The 14,995-nt window shown below is 39.4% G+C and overlaps 1 protein-coding gene across 2 annotated transcripts in view; it reads right to left on the minus strand.

The window, feature by feature from the left end:
- The window catches only part of MCM6 (minichromosome maintenance complex component 6), a 37,967-nt gene extending 23,967 nt beyond the window's left edge, over positions 1 to 14,000 (minus strand). The window contains exons 1-8 of one of the 2 annotated variants that reach the window (XM_063105492.1): positions 13,839 to 14,000; positions 10,761 to 10,907; positions 8,926 to 9,036; positions 7,408 to 7,657; positions 4,332 to 4,497; positions 3,897 to 4,042; positions 3,039 to 3,189; positions 719 to 860 (exon numbers count right to left, since the gene is read on the minus strand). In XM_063105492.1, coding sequence (XP_062961562.1) covers positions 719 to 860; positions 3,039 to 3,189; positions 3,897 to 4,042; positions 4,332 to 4,497; positions 7,408 to 7,657; positions 8,926 to 9,036; positions 10,761 to 10,907; positions 13,839 to 13,945 — 1,220 coding nt within the window. In that variant the 5' untranslated portion in view covers positions 13,946 to 14,000. The remainder of the gene's footprint in view (positions 1 to 718; positions 861 to 3,038; positions 3,190 to 3,896; positions 4,043 to 4,331; positions 4,498 to 7,407; positions 7,658 to 8,925; positions 9,037 to 10,760; positions 10,908 to 13,838) is intronic. The other variant, XM_063105501.1, reaches the window with a different exon arrangement.
- Positions 14,001 to 14,995: the final 995 nt, after the last annotated feature.

The raw sequence follows: 14,995 nt of genomic DNA on the forward strand, positions 1-14,995 counted from the left end.
TCTAAAAATAAGCAAAAATTACTACAGTAGTGTTCATACTAATAAGGTAAGCATAAAATATCTCAGCACTACTTTTGGAAAGTGTGTCCTGTTTAAGAACCTTAAAGATGTTGATATTCTTAGTCTCAGCAATACTATATCTAGGAATTTACTCACAAGAATAAAAAAATAAATAGAGCAGTATATACATTATGATGTTTACTATATCGATATCTGTAATCACTACAATAAACTACCCTGTTAAATTGTCCAACAACAGTACTAGGAAAATGATTTTGTAAGTTAGTATACCAACAAAAAAGAAATTGTGAAAATAAAGAAACATGAAAAAATGTTTAGAGTGAATTAAAATTAAAAATATGTATGCTATAAGAAAAAAATGTATGCTGTGATTTACAATAATGAAAATACATATTCACATACTCAAAGACTTTTATACAAAGATTCTACAAAGACATTAAACAAAGATTAAAAGTTCTGTGTGGGATTGGAATTACCAGCAATTTTTCCCTGTTCCAAAGAATTGTAAAATGTTGCTACCTATTATTTAAAAAATTAATTTAATAATATTTTATCTATGAGAGTTATATATTCAACAGTCATAATTTATACTCCTCTTGTTCTAGTAAAGACATACTGACTGCATTCTTGGTAGCACAGCAAGCCTGGAACTATGTACACTGTATTTCCAGGTGCACTATCTCAGTCAAACACTTACTTGAGAAATTGACTCTTAGCTGTACTTGGGTCACCCACAATGCAAACATTTATGTCTCCTCGAAGAGAGGTCCCTTCCCCTGTTGTCTTTGGAACACCACCAAAGAGCATCAGTAGGACACCCCGTTTTACTTCATCATTGCCTGAAATGAAAAGAAGGTACAAATGAAAAACTCATTTTTTCAACAGTTTTCAAAAAACTCATTTTTAAACAATCCCAGAGCAAACAACAAAGGCCTTACCAACCAAAAGGCAGAAACAGCTAAAGCAAAGCTTAAGACTCAAGCAAAAATACCTGGCTTCCAATCTTGGCTCTTGCTTTACAGACTTAAATTCACCTAACCACTGTTCCAATGTCTTCTCCTATACCACAAATGTCACAGATGCTGATGCTCACCATCCTAAGAGCCTTTCCTTGATCATAAGTCGACTTCCTGCACAAAGCCCTTCCTAGTACTTTAGTCCTCAAAGATCACTCCCTGTAAATGAACTATGTCTACCACATTTGCTAGTTCTTTCTAAAGGCAGCTCTTGCAGTTCCATCAAAAGTTGGAGGAAATGGTCATGACATTTCTTTTGTATGAACCATAGTGACCACACTGAATAAATACATGTTAATTTAACGGATATGGATTAAATAAGATACTGAATGCAATTTACAGCTGCTTCTAAGAACTGTTCATAAATCCAATATAAGAAGGAAATATACAATTTTTTAACAAAGAAAAGAACCTTGTGCTACTAAAAGAGACATTTTTCTGTGGAATTATAACTATCAACGAAGTGCTAGGCAAACTTACACAAGCCATTCCTTAAAAGCAGAAAATCAAAAATCCATTCCACAAACAAAACTCTGATTTATGACCTATGACACAAAATGTGTTGGGAGTGTGGTTGTTTTTAAGCAGTCCACAAATTCTTTGCTACTCCTGATTTTAAGAAGTGGAACTTAATTCTCCTGTCATTGAGTGTGGGATGGTCTTGCTTCCAACAAATAGCATACGGTGGAAGTAAAGGTCTATAACTTCTGAGACTAGGTCATGACAGGCATTTTGCTTCCTTCTTGCTTTGCTCTCTTGGATCATGTGCTGTGAAGGAAGCAAGCTGTGGTGTCATAAATATACTCAACCCTGTGGGAGAGAGTCACAAGGCAAGAAATTGAAGCTTCTGGTTAACAACCTGCACTAACTGGTAAGTAATCTGAGTGAGCCCTCTTGTAAGTGGCACCTCCAGCCCCAGGAAAGCCTTCAGATGACTGCAGCTCCAGCTGATGTCTTAATTGCAACCTCAAGACCCTGAGCCAGAATCAACCAGCTAAACCTCACTCAAATTCCTGATCCACAGACTGTTGAGATGTTTGTTGTTTTAAGTCACTACATTTTGGGATTATACAGCAATAGATTAATTTATGAGGGGAGAGGAACAGCATAAAAATATTGACACCCATTCATTTTAAGGGAGGGCACTCTAAAATCTATAAAGGATTAACATAAAGGGTTTCGGTTGTCTCATTGATCAAATACTTAGAATAAAAAAGGTTAACTTTAAATGACTGAAAATATATACTTAAGAGAAATACCTATAATCTTATGAGTACTTGCCATAACCCCGACTGAGTATGGAAAACAAGGATGGAAAAGTGCAAGGGGAAAGCACCAGGCTGATAATTTAGTCATATCCTTCAAAACACAAACGGGATTTAATGACTGGCAGTGAGTACTAGTTAGCAAACAAGACGACAGGTAAACATGAAAGAAACTATCAAAGGTACACAGACAGTACAAGTAACCAAGAAACATCATGAAATCTCCATCTCTGAAAATTAAAAAACCAAGACCAAGAAATTAGTTTAGCATATTGAAATACACTTAAGTGAAGCTCTGCTCTAAGGCCAGAAAAAGTAGACTACATGACTTCTTTTAAAAAAAATTATGGCAAAATATACATACAAAATTTACCATTTTAATCATTTTTAACTGCAGTTCAGTGGCATTAAGAACATTTTATTGCATAACTGTCACCACTATCCCTTTCCAGAACTTTCTCATCATCCCAAACAATAACTATTAAACAATAATTCTCTATTTCCCCAGTTCCCCCCAGCCACTGATAACCTATTCTACTTTGTCTCTATTAATTTGCCTATTCTAGGTACCTCATATAAGTGAAATCATGTAATATGTGTCCTTTTGTAAATGACCCTTCTAAACCCACTAAAAAACTTCCATGATCTGATTTACGTGCTTTAAGAAATCCCTTGTTGCTGTTTATAATCATTATTTTGATTTCAAGTTTATGCCATAAATGGATAGAACTCTTACCATGTATAGTAGGGAACAGGCTGGTACAAAGATTGTGGTATAGATTTTTATCTTGACTCATTTCAAACACTTTCTCCCACTCCTTCACAGTCATTTGGTTCTTAATGCTCTCAGCTGTCTGTTCCTCATCTCTGACCTCTTTCCCTCCAAACTGAAGGGTGGAGAACAAAAGAAAAAATATTAGTATTGAAGCAGCCAAAATGGTATAAAGAAGAAGGAACTTCACCACAAATAAAACATAGCTTGGGAGGTTAACTTCACAATTCGTTGACTGTAAAGTTTTTAAAAAAAACTCCCCAAACAAGTAAGACCTTAGTTAATAAAGACACTTAAAGGTCTGTTATCTTTCTGTCCAGTGAGTTAAAAACAAAAAAGCTACCACCATTGTTTTATATTACTATTTGAATAAATCTGAAAGCTCAAAAGATGAGCCACAGTGGAATGCTAATCACTGATATAAAGATGCAAATAAAGTAAAAGAATATCATGTTCACTCCTTTTTCCAATACTGGACTATTTTCCAAACTCTCCCATTCAGGACAGAGAATCAAGTTAACTGAAATACAGTACTGCCAGATGTCCATCACTCTCAGAAACAGCAATTTATTTCACTTCCCCAAATACATCAATTTATACGTACTTCCTCCAGGAGCGTGACAGAATAAATGTGATACTTGAACAAAAAAGGGAAGACAGACAGACATGAAAAGCTTCAGTTTTAAAACTAAAGAATCAAATTTCAACCCAAGCCCCTGCTTTTAACACTGACTAGGTATCTCAGATGTTTCAGAAGCCTATAACTTTGTGGTAGCCTCAGAGTAGGTCTTTCTCAAGCTTTGCTATTCTATTCGTACTCACCCTTGGGTTGGTTGGTGCAACAGAGCAGGCAAGAAAGACCAGCCTGTAAGAAAGGTCCCTAACACCAAGCGCCCGGAGTCCTCTAATGCCTTCTGTCTCATATCCATCAACGCCACTCACACGGGAATTAGTTTCTGCACGTGCTCCTGAAAAATTGAATGACAGATTATTTCACAGCTCAAATATTAAAGGTGCTGATAAACAATATTGCTCAAATAAATGAAAGCTATAAATCCAAAGATTTCATTTAAGCTTTGAGAACTTTCAGAATAGCACTGTTTATAGCAAACTCCACTTGTTTTTGCTCTCATCACACTTCCTTGCTCACCCCTTCTGATTGGTAGCCAAAAAGAAGACAAAGGATATGTAAGCAGCTAGATACCCTGTAGTTCAGGTAACTGAGAAACTGTTAAATTTGAGCCACAGATTACCAACCTGGTATGCTAAGCTTGGAGACATCAGGCACAACAATCAGTGTCCCTGTAAAATCACACTTGTCACCAGCCTGAGCTGACTCCACAGCTTCAGCCCTTAAGATTACTTCTAAACTGCGGGGGATACTCCCTCGAGGAAGCTCAGCTTGAGTCTCTTGAATACGAACCTATAACAAAGACAAATAAATAGCCAAGAATGAGAAGAGATCCCTTTCACATGCCATACAATCTAAATTAGATGCTACAGATACTGACACATTCTAAACTATCTTATCATTTGCAGACTTTTCACATTTATCAATATGAATCCTAAAAATTCTCTACCTTAAAACTCCTTTTAGTCAAATAGTTCAATTTGGTAAGCGATTATATCTATTAAAAAACTTCACTTTTGCTCTCATTAAAAAGTTTTTTTCTCTCTGTTCAAAACGACTATGCAAATATCTGTTCCATCTTCCCCTATACTTTTCAAGGGAATTTTAAGAAAAATTTCAAATGTTACTTACACACATGCATACTTTTTTTATATTGTAGTATTTGAATGAGGATGAAAACATCACGAAACTTCACACCTAAATATTTTAGCATTCACCTCCAAGAATAATGACAATCTCCTGTGTAACCACAATATCATTATCACAACCAAGAGAATTAAACAACATTTAACTCCAAAAAATTACATATTTTCTATGATTTAATCCATCTTTAAATGCCCCCATTGTCAAGAATGTCCTTTACTACAGTTGGTTTTTTTTTTTTTTTTTTTTTTTTACCCTCAAACCAAGACCCAATCTACTCGGTTGGTTAGAGCTTAGTGTTTTTATAACACCAAGGTCTAGAGTTTGGACACTCATACATACCAGCCACCCCCCCACCCCCCCCGCAAAAAACAAAAAGAACCAAGACTAATACTTTGTATTTATTTAGTTGTTATATCATGTTCTTTTAAAAATATAAAGTATCTGTACGAAGAGGTTTGTGAAACACATGGGTAGTGCAGGCAGCTGGGGCTAGTGGGACTGGGGAGGGTGGAGGATCTGGGGAAAGGCAGGATGAGGGGATTGGGCAGGAAGGAGGGGTGCTTGGTGGGGGCTGGGAAGAGACATGGGTCTTTAATGCACCCCAGGCCTCAAGCTCCAGGCCATGATTAGGACCTTGCACGCAAGCTGGGCAGAAGATACAGCAGGAGCAAAGGTCCTGCTGAGGAAGGAGCCTGGAAGGAACCTGTGGGAGGCAGTGCAGCCAGGGTCAGCATGACTGAGAGTAGGCCGATCCTTTGGGGATTCAAGAGGACCCTGATGTCATGGCTTGGGCAGTGGGTGGACAACTATAGGAATAGCAGGTGTGCATGGGAAGTGGGTCTGCAGGGGACCCTGCAGTGGCCAAAGCTGGGGTCTGCTGCACCTCCAGGCCTGGGGCTCACAGGCAAGGCAAAGCTTGGGGAATCACTGGTGTATGGGGAGCACTGAAAGCCCTGGGGGATAAGACTGGTTGGGCACTGAAGAAAGAAGAGATCCTTAAAGGAGGAAGAGGTTCCAGAGAAGGGACAAAAGGCTGCTCCCTGGCGGATACAGGAGGCAAGGGCCTCAGGAGTCCAAGCTGGGCAGTTCTAGAGAAACCACAGTAGTGGCCCACGAAGATGGGCAATGGCCACCCATAGTCACTGGTAGTAAAAGCTCCCTCTCAGCAGCTCTGGTATGCAGGAACAGTCATGAGAATAAGATAGTTGAAGTACTGCAGGGATCTTGGAAGCTCACCACCCCCTCTGGAAGGTAAGAACAGGAGAAGAAGCCAAATCTAGAGACTGGACTGCTCCCAAAGGAGTTGGATCCCTTTGGGCAGTCAGCCTCTGGATAACTGAGCTGTACAGAGTGTACAGACCAAGCAGTTCCTGATGGATTTGTTAGCAGGTGGGTGGTAACAGTGAATAGGAGCTCAGATTGTGGTTAATACAGGTCAAGGGCTTAGAATACTTCCCCCAGGTCATCCACTTGCTGGCTGTGTGACCTTAGCTTATTACTACTTAACCACTCTGTGCTTCCATTTCTTCTTCAGCAAAACGAAGATCATAATATTGTTTTAAGGTTTAAGTAAGTTAGTGCTTAGTACAGTCCCTGGAACTTAAGTGTTTAATAAATATTACTGCTTGAAAACGAACAAACAAAAAACAAATAAATAAAATAAAGTGCCTCTTACCCAAAGATGTTGGTAGAATACTCATATGTGCTTCTTATAAACTATCAGGTTAATACAAGAAAACTATGTAAGGATTAAAAACTGAATTTAGTATTATTTATTTATTTCACTCTGATAATTAATCCCCATGTGCTTGAGCTGCTGCAAGTGTTCTTTCCTCTTTGTATATCCAATAAAGTTATGAATCCTGCTGAGATTTGAGTTCCCCTTCATTCTTAAAACCACCATCCATCACCTCTTGCCCAGATAAGTATAACTGCCTATTAGTCTGTTAAATACTATATACCACTGTCCCTTTAAGCTTCCTTTAAAACAAAAAAACCCAAAAAACCTACACCCCCAATATATTCCCACTACTTTTCAAGAGAGGCCCCAACTTTTCAGCCTGAGATTTAAAGATCCAAGTATCTTCTGCCTTAGATCAAATTGTCTCTCAGATGACCTTCAGTTTGACTCCTCAAACTTCAATCATGATAATCCTCACTGCTTCCACTCTAGCCTGTCCTTTTATTCACTCCTTCTTCCTTCCTATCCACCAACTCAATGTCTTACACTAACAAGTTTCTATTTACCAAAGTTTTCTTAACTTCAGTTCTTCATCGTCATCATCACCATAATCACAGTTTTGTTTATTCTTTAACAAATATATTTTGTCACAGTCTGAAGGAATTTCTAATCCAAGTTATCAAAGGTCAAAATGCATTTCTATATTGACAAGTGAAATTTACCTTAAGAGTTTTGGGCTTAAATCTGTAGTCATTTTTCATAATGCTCAACTTACAAAAAAGATGTTTAACATTATCTAAATCAGCTATTGCAAGGGCCTAAAGTGAATTATTAGCATAGACTGAATCTGATCTAAACAGAAATGTAAAAAATACCTTTTGAAAATCAACAAATCTTGATCTATTTGTATCCAACAAGAATCTCCTCCTGTTGGCACAAACTGGATTTCGGCAGATGTTTGGCTGTGTGTATTTGAATTGCTGTTCTACATCCTTGATCACTGTCTGGCAGTCCAAACACAGGAAAGTTCCACTCACAAGCTCTGGGTGAACAGGGTGAGTCCGTACCACCTGCCCACTGATACGAGTGAGCAAACCAATTCTGGATGAAGTGAGTTCTCGAATCCTGTTTAAAGACAAACATCAGATTAGTAAATATTCATTTCCAAACTAAGAAATTCTTGTTTTAATGGGAGGGTATTCAGCGTGGTGCTAGTAACAGTAAGCGCATGGGTTTGGATCCCTGTACTGGCCAGTTGCCAAAAAAAATAAAAAATAAAAAGAGAGAGGGTATTCAATGATAATTTTTGCCTAAAAAAAAAGAAAAAAAAGAAATCAAGAGGCAAGGTATTCTTTGGACTCTCCCACAACAACAATTTAGTCAACATACCTATTCCTAAATTATACAATGTATACGCGTTCACAACAAAATAAATGAGTAAATATGAAAAACTGAAGGACACCAAAGAAAATTAAAATTATAAAACAGAATGATCCCATTTTTGTTTTACAAACTCATACACTTTTTGCTTACCTACAATTTCTAAAAAAGCATATATTACTTTCATAATAAAGTTATCACAGGAAAAAAATTTATACTCAGTTGTTCAGAAATGCTTTATTTCACAAACCCATATTATATGAAATAACAAGGTAATTTTATAAAGTAATTTCAGTAGTTTCAAAATCATTTCAATTTCTTCTTGTAAATTTATTCCTTAAATAACTGCTGAAGGGTGCTTAAAAGTTTTGCATTTAAGCTGACAAAAATTTCCAAAGATTCATGAATTTCTGCAACTGTTCTCAGTTTTCATATTTTCTTACTTGACTAATTTTTTCCCCAAAACTTCCCTAAAAGGTGCCTTAAAATGTGACAATCCCAAGAATCTGTTTCACTTCACTTACTTCTCATCTCACCTCTACAGAAAAACATTTTTCTCCAAAACTAAACTTTCTAGTTAACTGGTGTAACTCTTATAAAAGCAAACCTGCAACAAAATGTGTATGCAAAACACTACTACACTACTTTTTCCTCCTAGTATTTTATAGCATCAATTTTTAAGCACTCTTTTAAAAATTCTTGTCACTACCAATCATGATAAAGTAATTTTATAGCAACAAATCTACCTTTTGCATGGTTTAGGTAGAAAACCTAAGCCAAAATATTTTACAGATGAGAAAAATGAGGCCCAGTGAGGTAAAAGTGACTTGTGTGATGTTAAACAGCCAGCTAATAGCCAACTTACCAAGAGTCAGATTCCTGTACCAGCCAGCCAGCCCCCCCCCCCCCCCAAAAGGGCAGATCTAGGCAATCTCCCAACTTTTCTGACTGTCAGCTAAGTGGTACCTATACTATTAGGCGAATTTCTTTTCTTCCAAAGAAGGGTTTCTTACTTGTGTCTAGTAGGCAAGTCTTGAAATGCAACATAAAAATCCTTGGCAAGAGGGATCTCTTTACGGTCTTTGACAAAGGTTTTCAAGGCCCGACATAGGTAAGGGTAAACTCTGAAAAACAAACAAAAAGCCAACTGATATCTTAGAGGTCTATCAAGGCCTTCCTTCATTTGCACATCTGCCAACAGCCGAGACTAAGAAATTTCACTTGGTTACAACCAAGCCTTAGAACTGAACTGTGCAAAAAAAAAAAAAAAAAAAGAACTGAACTGTGCAAGAAGACACTTCTATTATCTGGTCTGGGGTTAGCAGCCTCTTTCAGTCCTCTCCTATCCCATCACAAATAGAAACACCAAAGATAAAATGCTGTACCTGAATATCTATTATCTTTCTTTTTTTCTTTTTAAAGGACTGGAGAGCACCCACAGGCTTTGAACTGCCCCGGCAGGGGAGGCTGCCAGTTGGTTCTTTGTGGAAGGTACAGCTGAGCTAGAGCCAGCCCTCTATTATCTTTAAGTAATCATTTAATACCCACACTGTAGTCTATTCCTCTGTCCAAGAAGACTCAACATAAACAATTGTCTTGTCAGTCAGTATTCTACTCAATACTGTTAGTTTTCTCTGGGATGTTTACAATCCAGTAAGGCAGCCTTCTTATTGGTGTCAAGGCCTAGTCTATTGTTTATTGGTTTCATTCTTGATTGACAAAAATGCATGAATAGGGGCTGGCCAGTTAGCTCAGTTGGTTAGAGCACAGTGTTGATAACACCAAGGTCAAGTTGTTATCCCAGTATGAGCCAGTTACAAAAACAAAAACACACACAGGAAAAGAAAGAACAAAACCAAATGTAGACAAAGATTTGTTACAAAGATATTTCTTGCTGTATATAACAATTAAAATCAAATAAAAGAATGAAAGCCTAAGTTATTAAATATAATATCTAGTCATACATAGTATTTCAACCAAAAAAATACCATTGATATTAAAATGTTTAAGGAATTTTATACGACATGGAAAAATACAGTTATACTGTTAAGTGAAAAAGGACAGAATGCCTTATCTGTAGTATGATCCTAATAATTACACAGAAACAAATCAAAATATAACAGGAGATCCTCACAAAACTCTGCATTTGCAGACTTGGAAGGCTCTTGGAACTCTGTTGCAACAGACTTGCTAATGGTGGTTATCTCCATCATTGGTGGGATTACAGATTTGATTTCTCTATTTTCTAAATTTTCTACAATATACTTATCACTTTTATAATCAGAAAAAAAAATGCAATGGGCCGAGCCCGTGGCGCACTCGGAAGAGTGCGGCGCTGGGAGCGCAGCGACGCTCCCACCGCGGGTTCGGATCCTATATAGGAATGGCCGGTGCGCTCACTGGCTGAGTGCCGGTCACGAAAAAGACAAAAAAAAAAAAGAAAAAAAAAATGCAAACTTTAAAGAAACAAGTAAGCATCACTGCTGTAAAGATATTGCTGGTACAAGAACAGGACCCAAACATTTGTTACTGGGGGGAAAAAGTATCAAAGGAATGACATGGCAATAGCATTAAATGCCTGACACAAAGTGGTTGAGTGTAGTCTTCCTCTTGGGAAGATTATAGAGAAAGCAAAGGTCTGCAACATTTTGTACCTGAAAAAAATTCAGCTCCACAAAGGCCTAGATAAAGTTCGCAGCAGTACTAGAATGACCACTGCTTGTATCAAAGGGTCTCACTTTAGAGACAGCTGCCCTCCTGCTTCACAAGTGAACACTTCCAGTCCAGGAAGAACTGGCTTCCCAGGCTCCACTCCTATTCAAAGTAAAGAAAATTAATACACCCACACCTATAGAACTCCTCTTGAATGGTGGTGGAAAGTTGCTGGTTAAACTGCTCCAGGTCCACAAAACTTACAACCAATGTGTTTCTCTCAGGACGAATTAGCTCCTCTGCTAACTGCAAGTACTTAATTTCTCCATCGCTGCTCTGGAACCTGCAGATACAAGCAAGTCAGATTAAACTAAGGAACTAGGCAGTCAAAAAAAGAATGTGGGTGTGCCTGATAACTCAATATATTGGTTAAAGATCATCAGCTTTAGGGTCAGACAGGCTCATGTTTAGTAGTTCTATAACTTGGGGCAGATATTTTTCCTCTCTAAATCCCCTTTTTGTTATTATTAATTTTTTTGAAAAACAGACTAGGACATCACTTTATCTCATACAACTGCTGTGAATATCAAATCAGAGAATGCCTGTAAAGTAATTTGCAAAATGCTTGGAATATAGGAAAAGTGGGTCTTTGGATTTTAACCTGAATTGACTGATTTAACATTTTCCAATCTTTATTATACATAACAACAATAAAAGAACAGTTAGTATTTATTGATTAGAAAATGTTAGATCAAGCAATTTAGGTTAAAATCCAAAGATTCAATTTCTGTAGGGAATTTCAAAACCGACAGATTAGTCACTGACTTAAGAAGCAGAATAAAAATAAGAATACACAAAAAGGAGGTGAAGTGCTTAACTGCCCAACGCCTCAGGAAAGTAGAAACACACAAACTTACTTTGTTCTTTTAACATAATATGCAGATTAGTTTGGAGGCAAAATCAATTCTGCCTCCATAGACAGCATGTTCTGACTCTTCTAAATACTTACTAAACATCTAGGTGCAAAGCACTACAGCAGAGGTACCTGAAACTGAAAATAGTAATGTTCCTGCCCGAGGGTTGACAGTCTCATGTGAGACAGACATGTCACCAATTAAGACAGGGAAGAAAGATGTTCCTAACAAGAAGTACAAGAAATATGCTAGGGTAATATAAACTTATTCTACCTACAAGAACATGTTCTACCTACAGAACGTATAGAAAAGATTCATACATATAAAAGATGGCACTGGAATTCAGCTTTGAAAGACATTAAAAATTTGAAAGAAAAACAGGTAGTGGAGAGACTGACTACAGATGTTTGCAAGTACGTGGCCAAATCAGAAAAGGTTTGGGAGCAGTGTAGCTGATGACTGAGGCTGGTTCTAGGTGAAACTGGAAAGAGTGGTGAAGAATTTAGACTTTATTACATAAGCAATGGTGAACCAAAGTTGGTTTTTTGAAAGGTGACTTTTTTAAAAAAACAAAGTACAGGGATTATTTGTCTTGTTTATCATTATCACCAGCATCTAGCTACAAGGCACTTACATGATTTGTTGAAATGAAACATTTATTGAGGATCTTTGTGAGGTAGTGTGGTGGCTCGGTGGGGTTGAGGATGGGATTCACATTCCAGATGAAGGTAAAGATATAATAAGCTACACTGCCAGAGATATATGGAAAATGGCACCCTGGGAGCACAAGGGAAGAAAAGAAGTAACGGTGCCACCCAAAAGGATAACAAGGTTTCACAAAGGTGTGAGTCTTTATCCTGGGCTTTGAAGAATGAGTAGCTGTCAGGCAGAGAACATCACCAAAGGTTAGGAAATAGAAATTAAAGTATGGTTTTAAGTGTATCTGAATTTCTTAAGACAGCAACACTATTCACAATAGCCAAAAGGTGGAAGCAACCTAAGTGTCCACTGACAGACAAATGGATAAGCCAAATGCAGTATGTATGAGGGTACTTCGAAAAGTTTGTGGGAAAAAGGACTTAAAAGATAACACGAATCTGGGCTAGCTGGTTAGCTCAGGTTAGAGTGCGGTGCTGATAACACCAAGGTCAAGGGTTCAGATCCCCATACCTGCCAGTAGCAAAAATAAATAAATAAATAAATAAAGACATGACTCTTTTCATGAACTTCTGAAGACCCTCTCTCTCTATACATATACAATGCAATTTAATTTTATTCAGCCTTAAAAAAGAAATTCTGACACATGCTACAACATGGATAAACCTTAAGAACATTATGCTAAATGAAATAAGCGCCACGAAAGGACAATCACTTATACGAGGTACCTAGAGCCGTCAAATTCATAGTGACAGAAAGTAGAATGGTGGCTGGAGGGAAGGGGAATGGGGGAGTTAGTGTTTATTGGGTAGAGAGTTTCTGTTAGTGGAGATGAAGAGTTCTGGAGATGGAGAGTGGTGACAGCTGTACAAGGTGAATGAACTTAACATCACTGAACTGTACGGTTAAAAATGGTCAAAATGGTAAATTTTGTTATATACATATACATATATATATACATATATATATTTCCACAATAAAAGAATTTCATAAGACATTTCCAAGTGTTTACACTTCATCCTGGACGCAGCGGAGTCCTTACTCTAAAGGAGAGCAATGGCATATCTGCACCAAGAACTGGTGGGTGGTGTACGCCAGGGGGGGAGTTTATGACAGGCCAGGAACCTAGAAGACAACTGAAAAAATCGAGGAGGGGAAGGTAAAGAAGAGATGGAGGGAGAGAGGGAGGAAGGAACCCAGAAGAAAGGGTACATTCAGCTACTCGTAAGAAGGGCAGGGTTCACCCTCACCCGGACAGCTATCAACCCACAAGGCTCACGCTCAAACTTTCAACACAGGCTCCAAGGTGGCCCGGGCAGTCGGGGGCCCCAGCATCAGCCTCCTGCCTTTCTGGTCCAATAGGGCTCTGCCAGGGTTCAATGCCGAGCGGCCCAAACGGACAAGTCACGTATCCTCACCGAGCCTCGGTTTCCGCACAAGTGGCCCGTGGCTATGCGACCATTAAACGCCAGAAGCAAAGCGCTGAGGGCAGAGCACTGGACACAACAAAGGTTTGAGTAAGAACTCGAGATGGTTTTTACTCCTGAAACCGGCTCAGCCCGTCCCAGGCTCTTCATGGCCTGGCCTGGGACCTAAAGTAGTGCGGGGGAGGCTCTCCCCGGGCGCGCGACCCCTAGATCCCGCCCAGCCGGGAGACCGCGGGCTCCGAAGGCTGGGGAGGCCCTAGGCGCTCGCCGACTTACTCTTCCAAGAAGTCCAGGAACAGTTTCTGGCACTTCTCGGCCACCTCGTCGCGGACTTCTGGGTGCTGGCTGCCGGCGCCCGGCTCCGCTGCCGCCGCGAGGTCCATCACTGCCTAACGGTGAGGTACCACGAAACCACAGCGCTCGACAGCCACGAGTCCCTTCTCGCCGGACGCCGCTTCTTTGCGCGCGCCGCCGCCACTTCCGCCCCGCCCCCTCGTCTGACCCGGGACTTCTAGAGCCAATCGTAGCGCAGGAACTCGGAGATTTCGCGCCAACCCTGCCCAATAAACGGCGGCTTCTCCCGGAACCCCGCCCACTGAGCGGAGAATTCGCGCCAAATGCAAAAATCTCTGAAGAGATCCAGGTCCTGCCTTTGCGCCTGCGCAGTGTGGCCGTGCCCTGGGGGTAGTTTGGCTTGTGGAGTGAGTTAAAGTTCGGATCTCTGTTCGGGTGGGTTTTCGTATGTTCTCCAAATCATTCCACTGATATTAACTGGGCGGTAGGAGTAAGGCTCTTATGGAAGAGAAAAATGAGTAAGATTCGGACCTCATGCTTGAACTGTCTAGTTGGAGGAAAAAGCTGTTAACTACAGGATAGAACCCTGTGAAAGAGTCAAAGAGATGTATAGATAAATAGCAGAGTAATTCTAGCTGGTGCTGACCCGGGGAAATCAACGGAATATTTGGCACTGTTGATTAATCCCCTTCTTAACGCGCGCTCTTGCTTGCGTCTCCTGGTTTTCCTTCCCCTTCTTTGGCCATCTTTCCCCAACTTCATTTTCACGGTGTTTTCTCCCATCTCTGTGGCCATTCCTGATTAGCCTCTTTTGTAGGCGCCTCGTGTTCAGCGAAATCACTTAAATGTTCTGGTGCCAGAGCCCTCCTTTCCCATAGAGGAGCTCTCTTGGGCCACCCCCTTCGCTCCCTTGGCTTCATTTAACGTCTGGGTGCTGACGACTTCAAAAAGTGTTTCACCAACTAGTACATTTTTTCTGTGCCTCCAAGACATTAAGAGAAACCTGGACCACTTCTATTTTTTGAAGCTCCCAGCATATTAAAAAGATTTTTTAATGCCAAGCAGGTGGACAGAAGTTCAAGTAATTCTTTTAACACACACACGTACAAAATACACTATTCACAAGAGATTTACAGGGT

This window comes from Cynocephalus volans, chromosome 1 (genome assembly GCF_027409185.1).
Source record: "Cynocephalus volans isolate mCynVol1 chromosome 1, mCynVol1.pri, whole genome shotgun sequence".
Taxonomy (NCBI): Eukaryota; Metazoa; Chordata; class Mammalia; order Dermoptera; family Cynocephalidae; genus Cynocephalus; species Cynocephalus volans.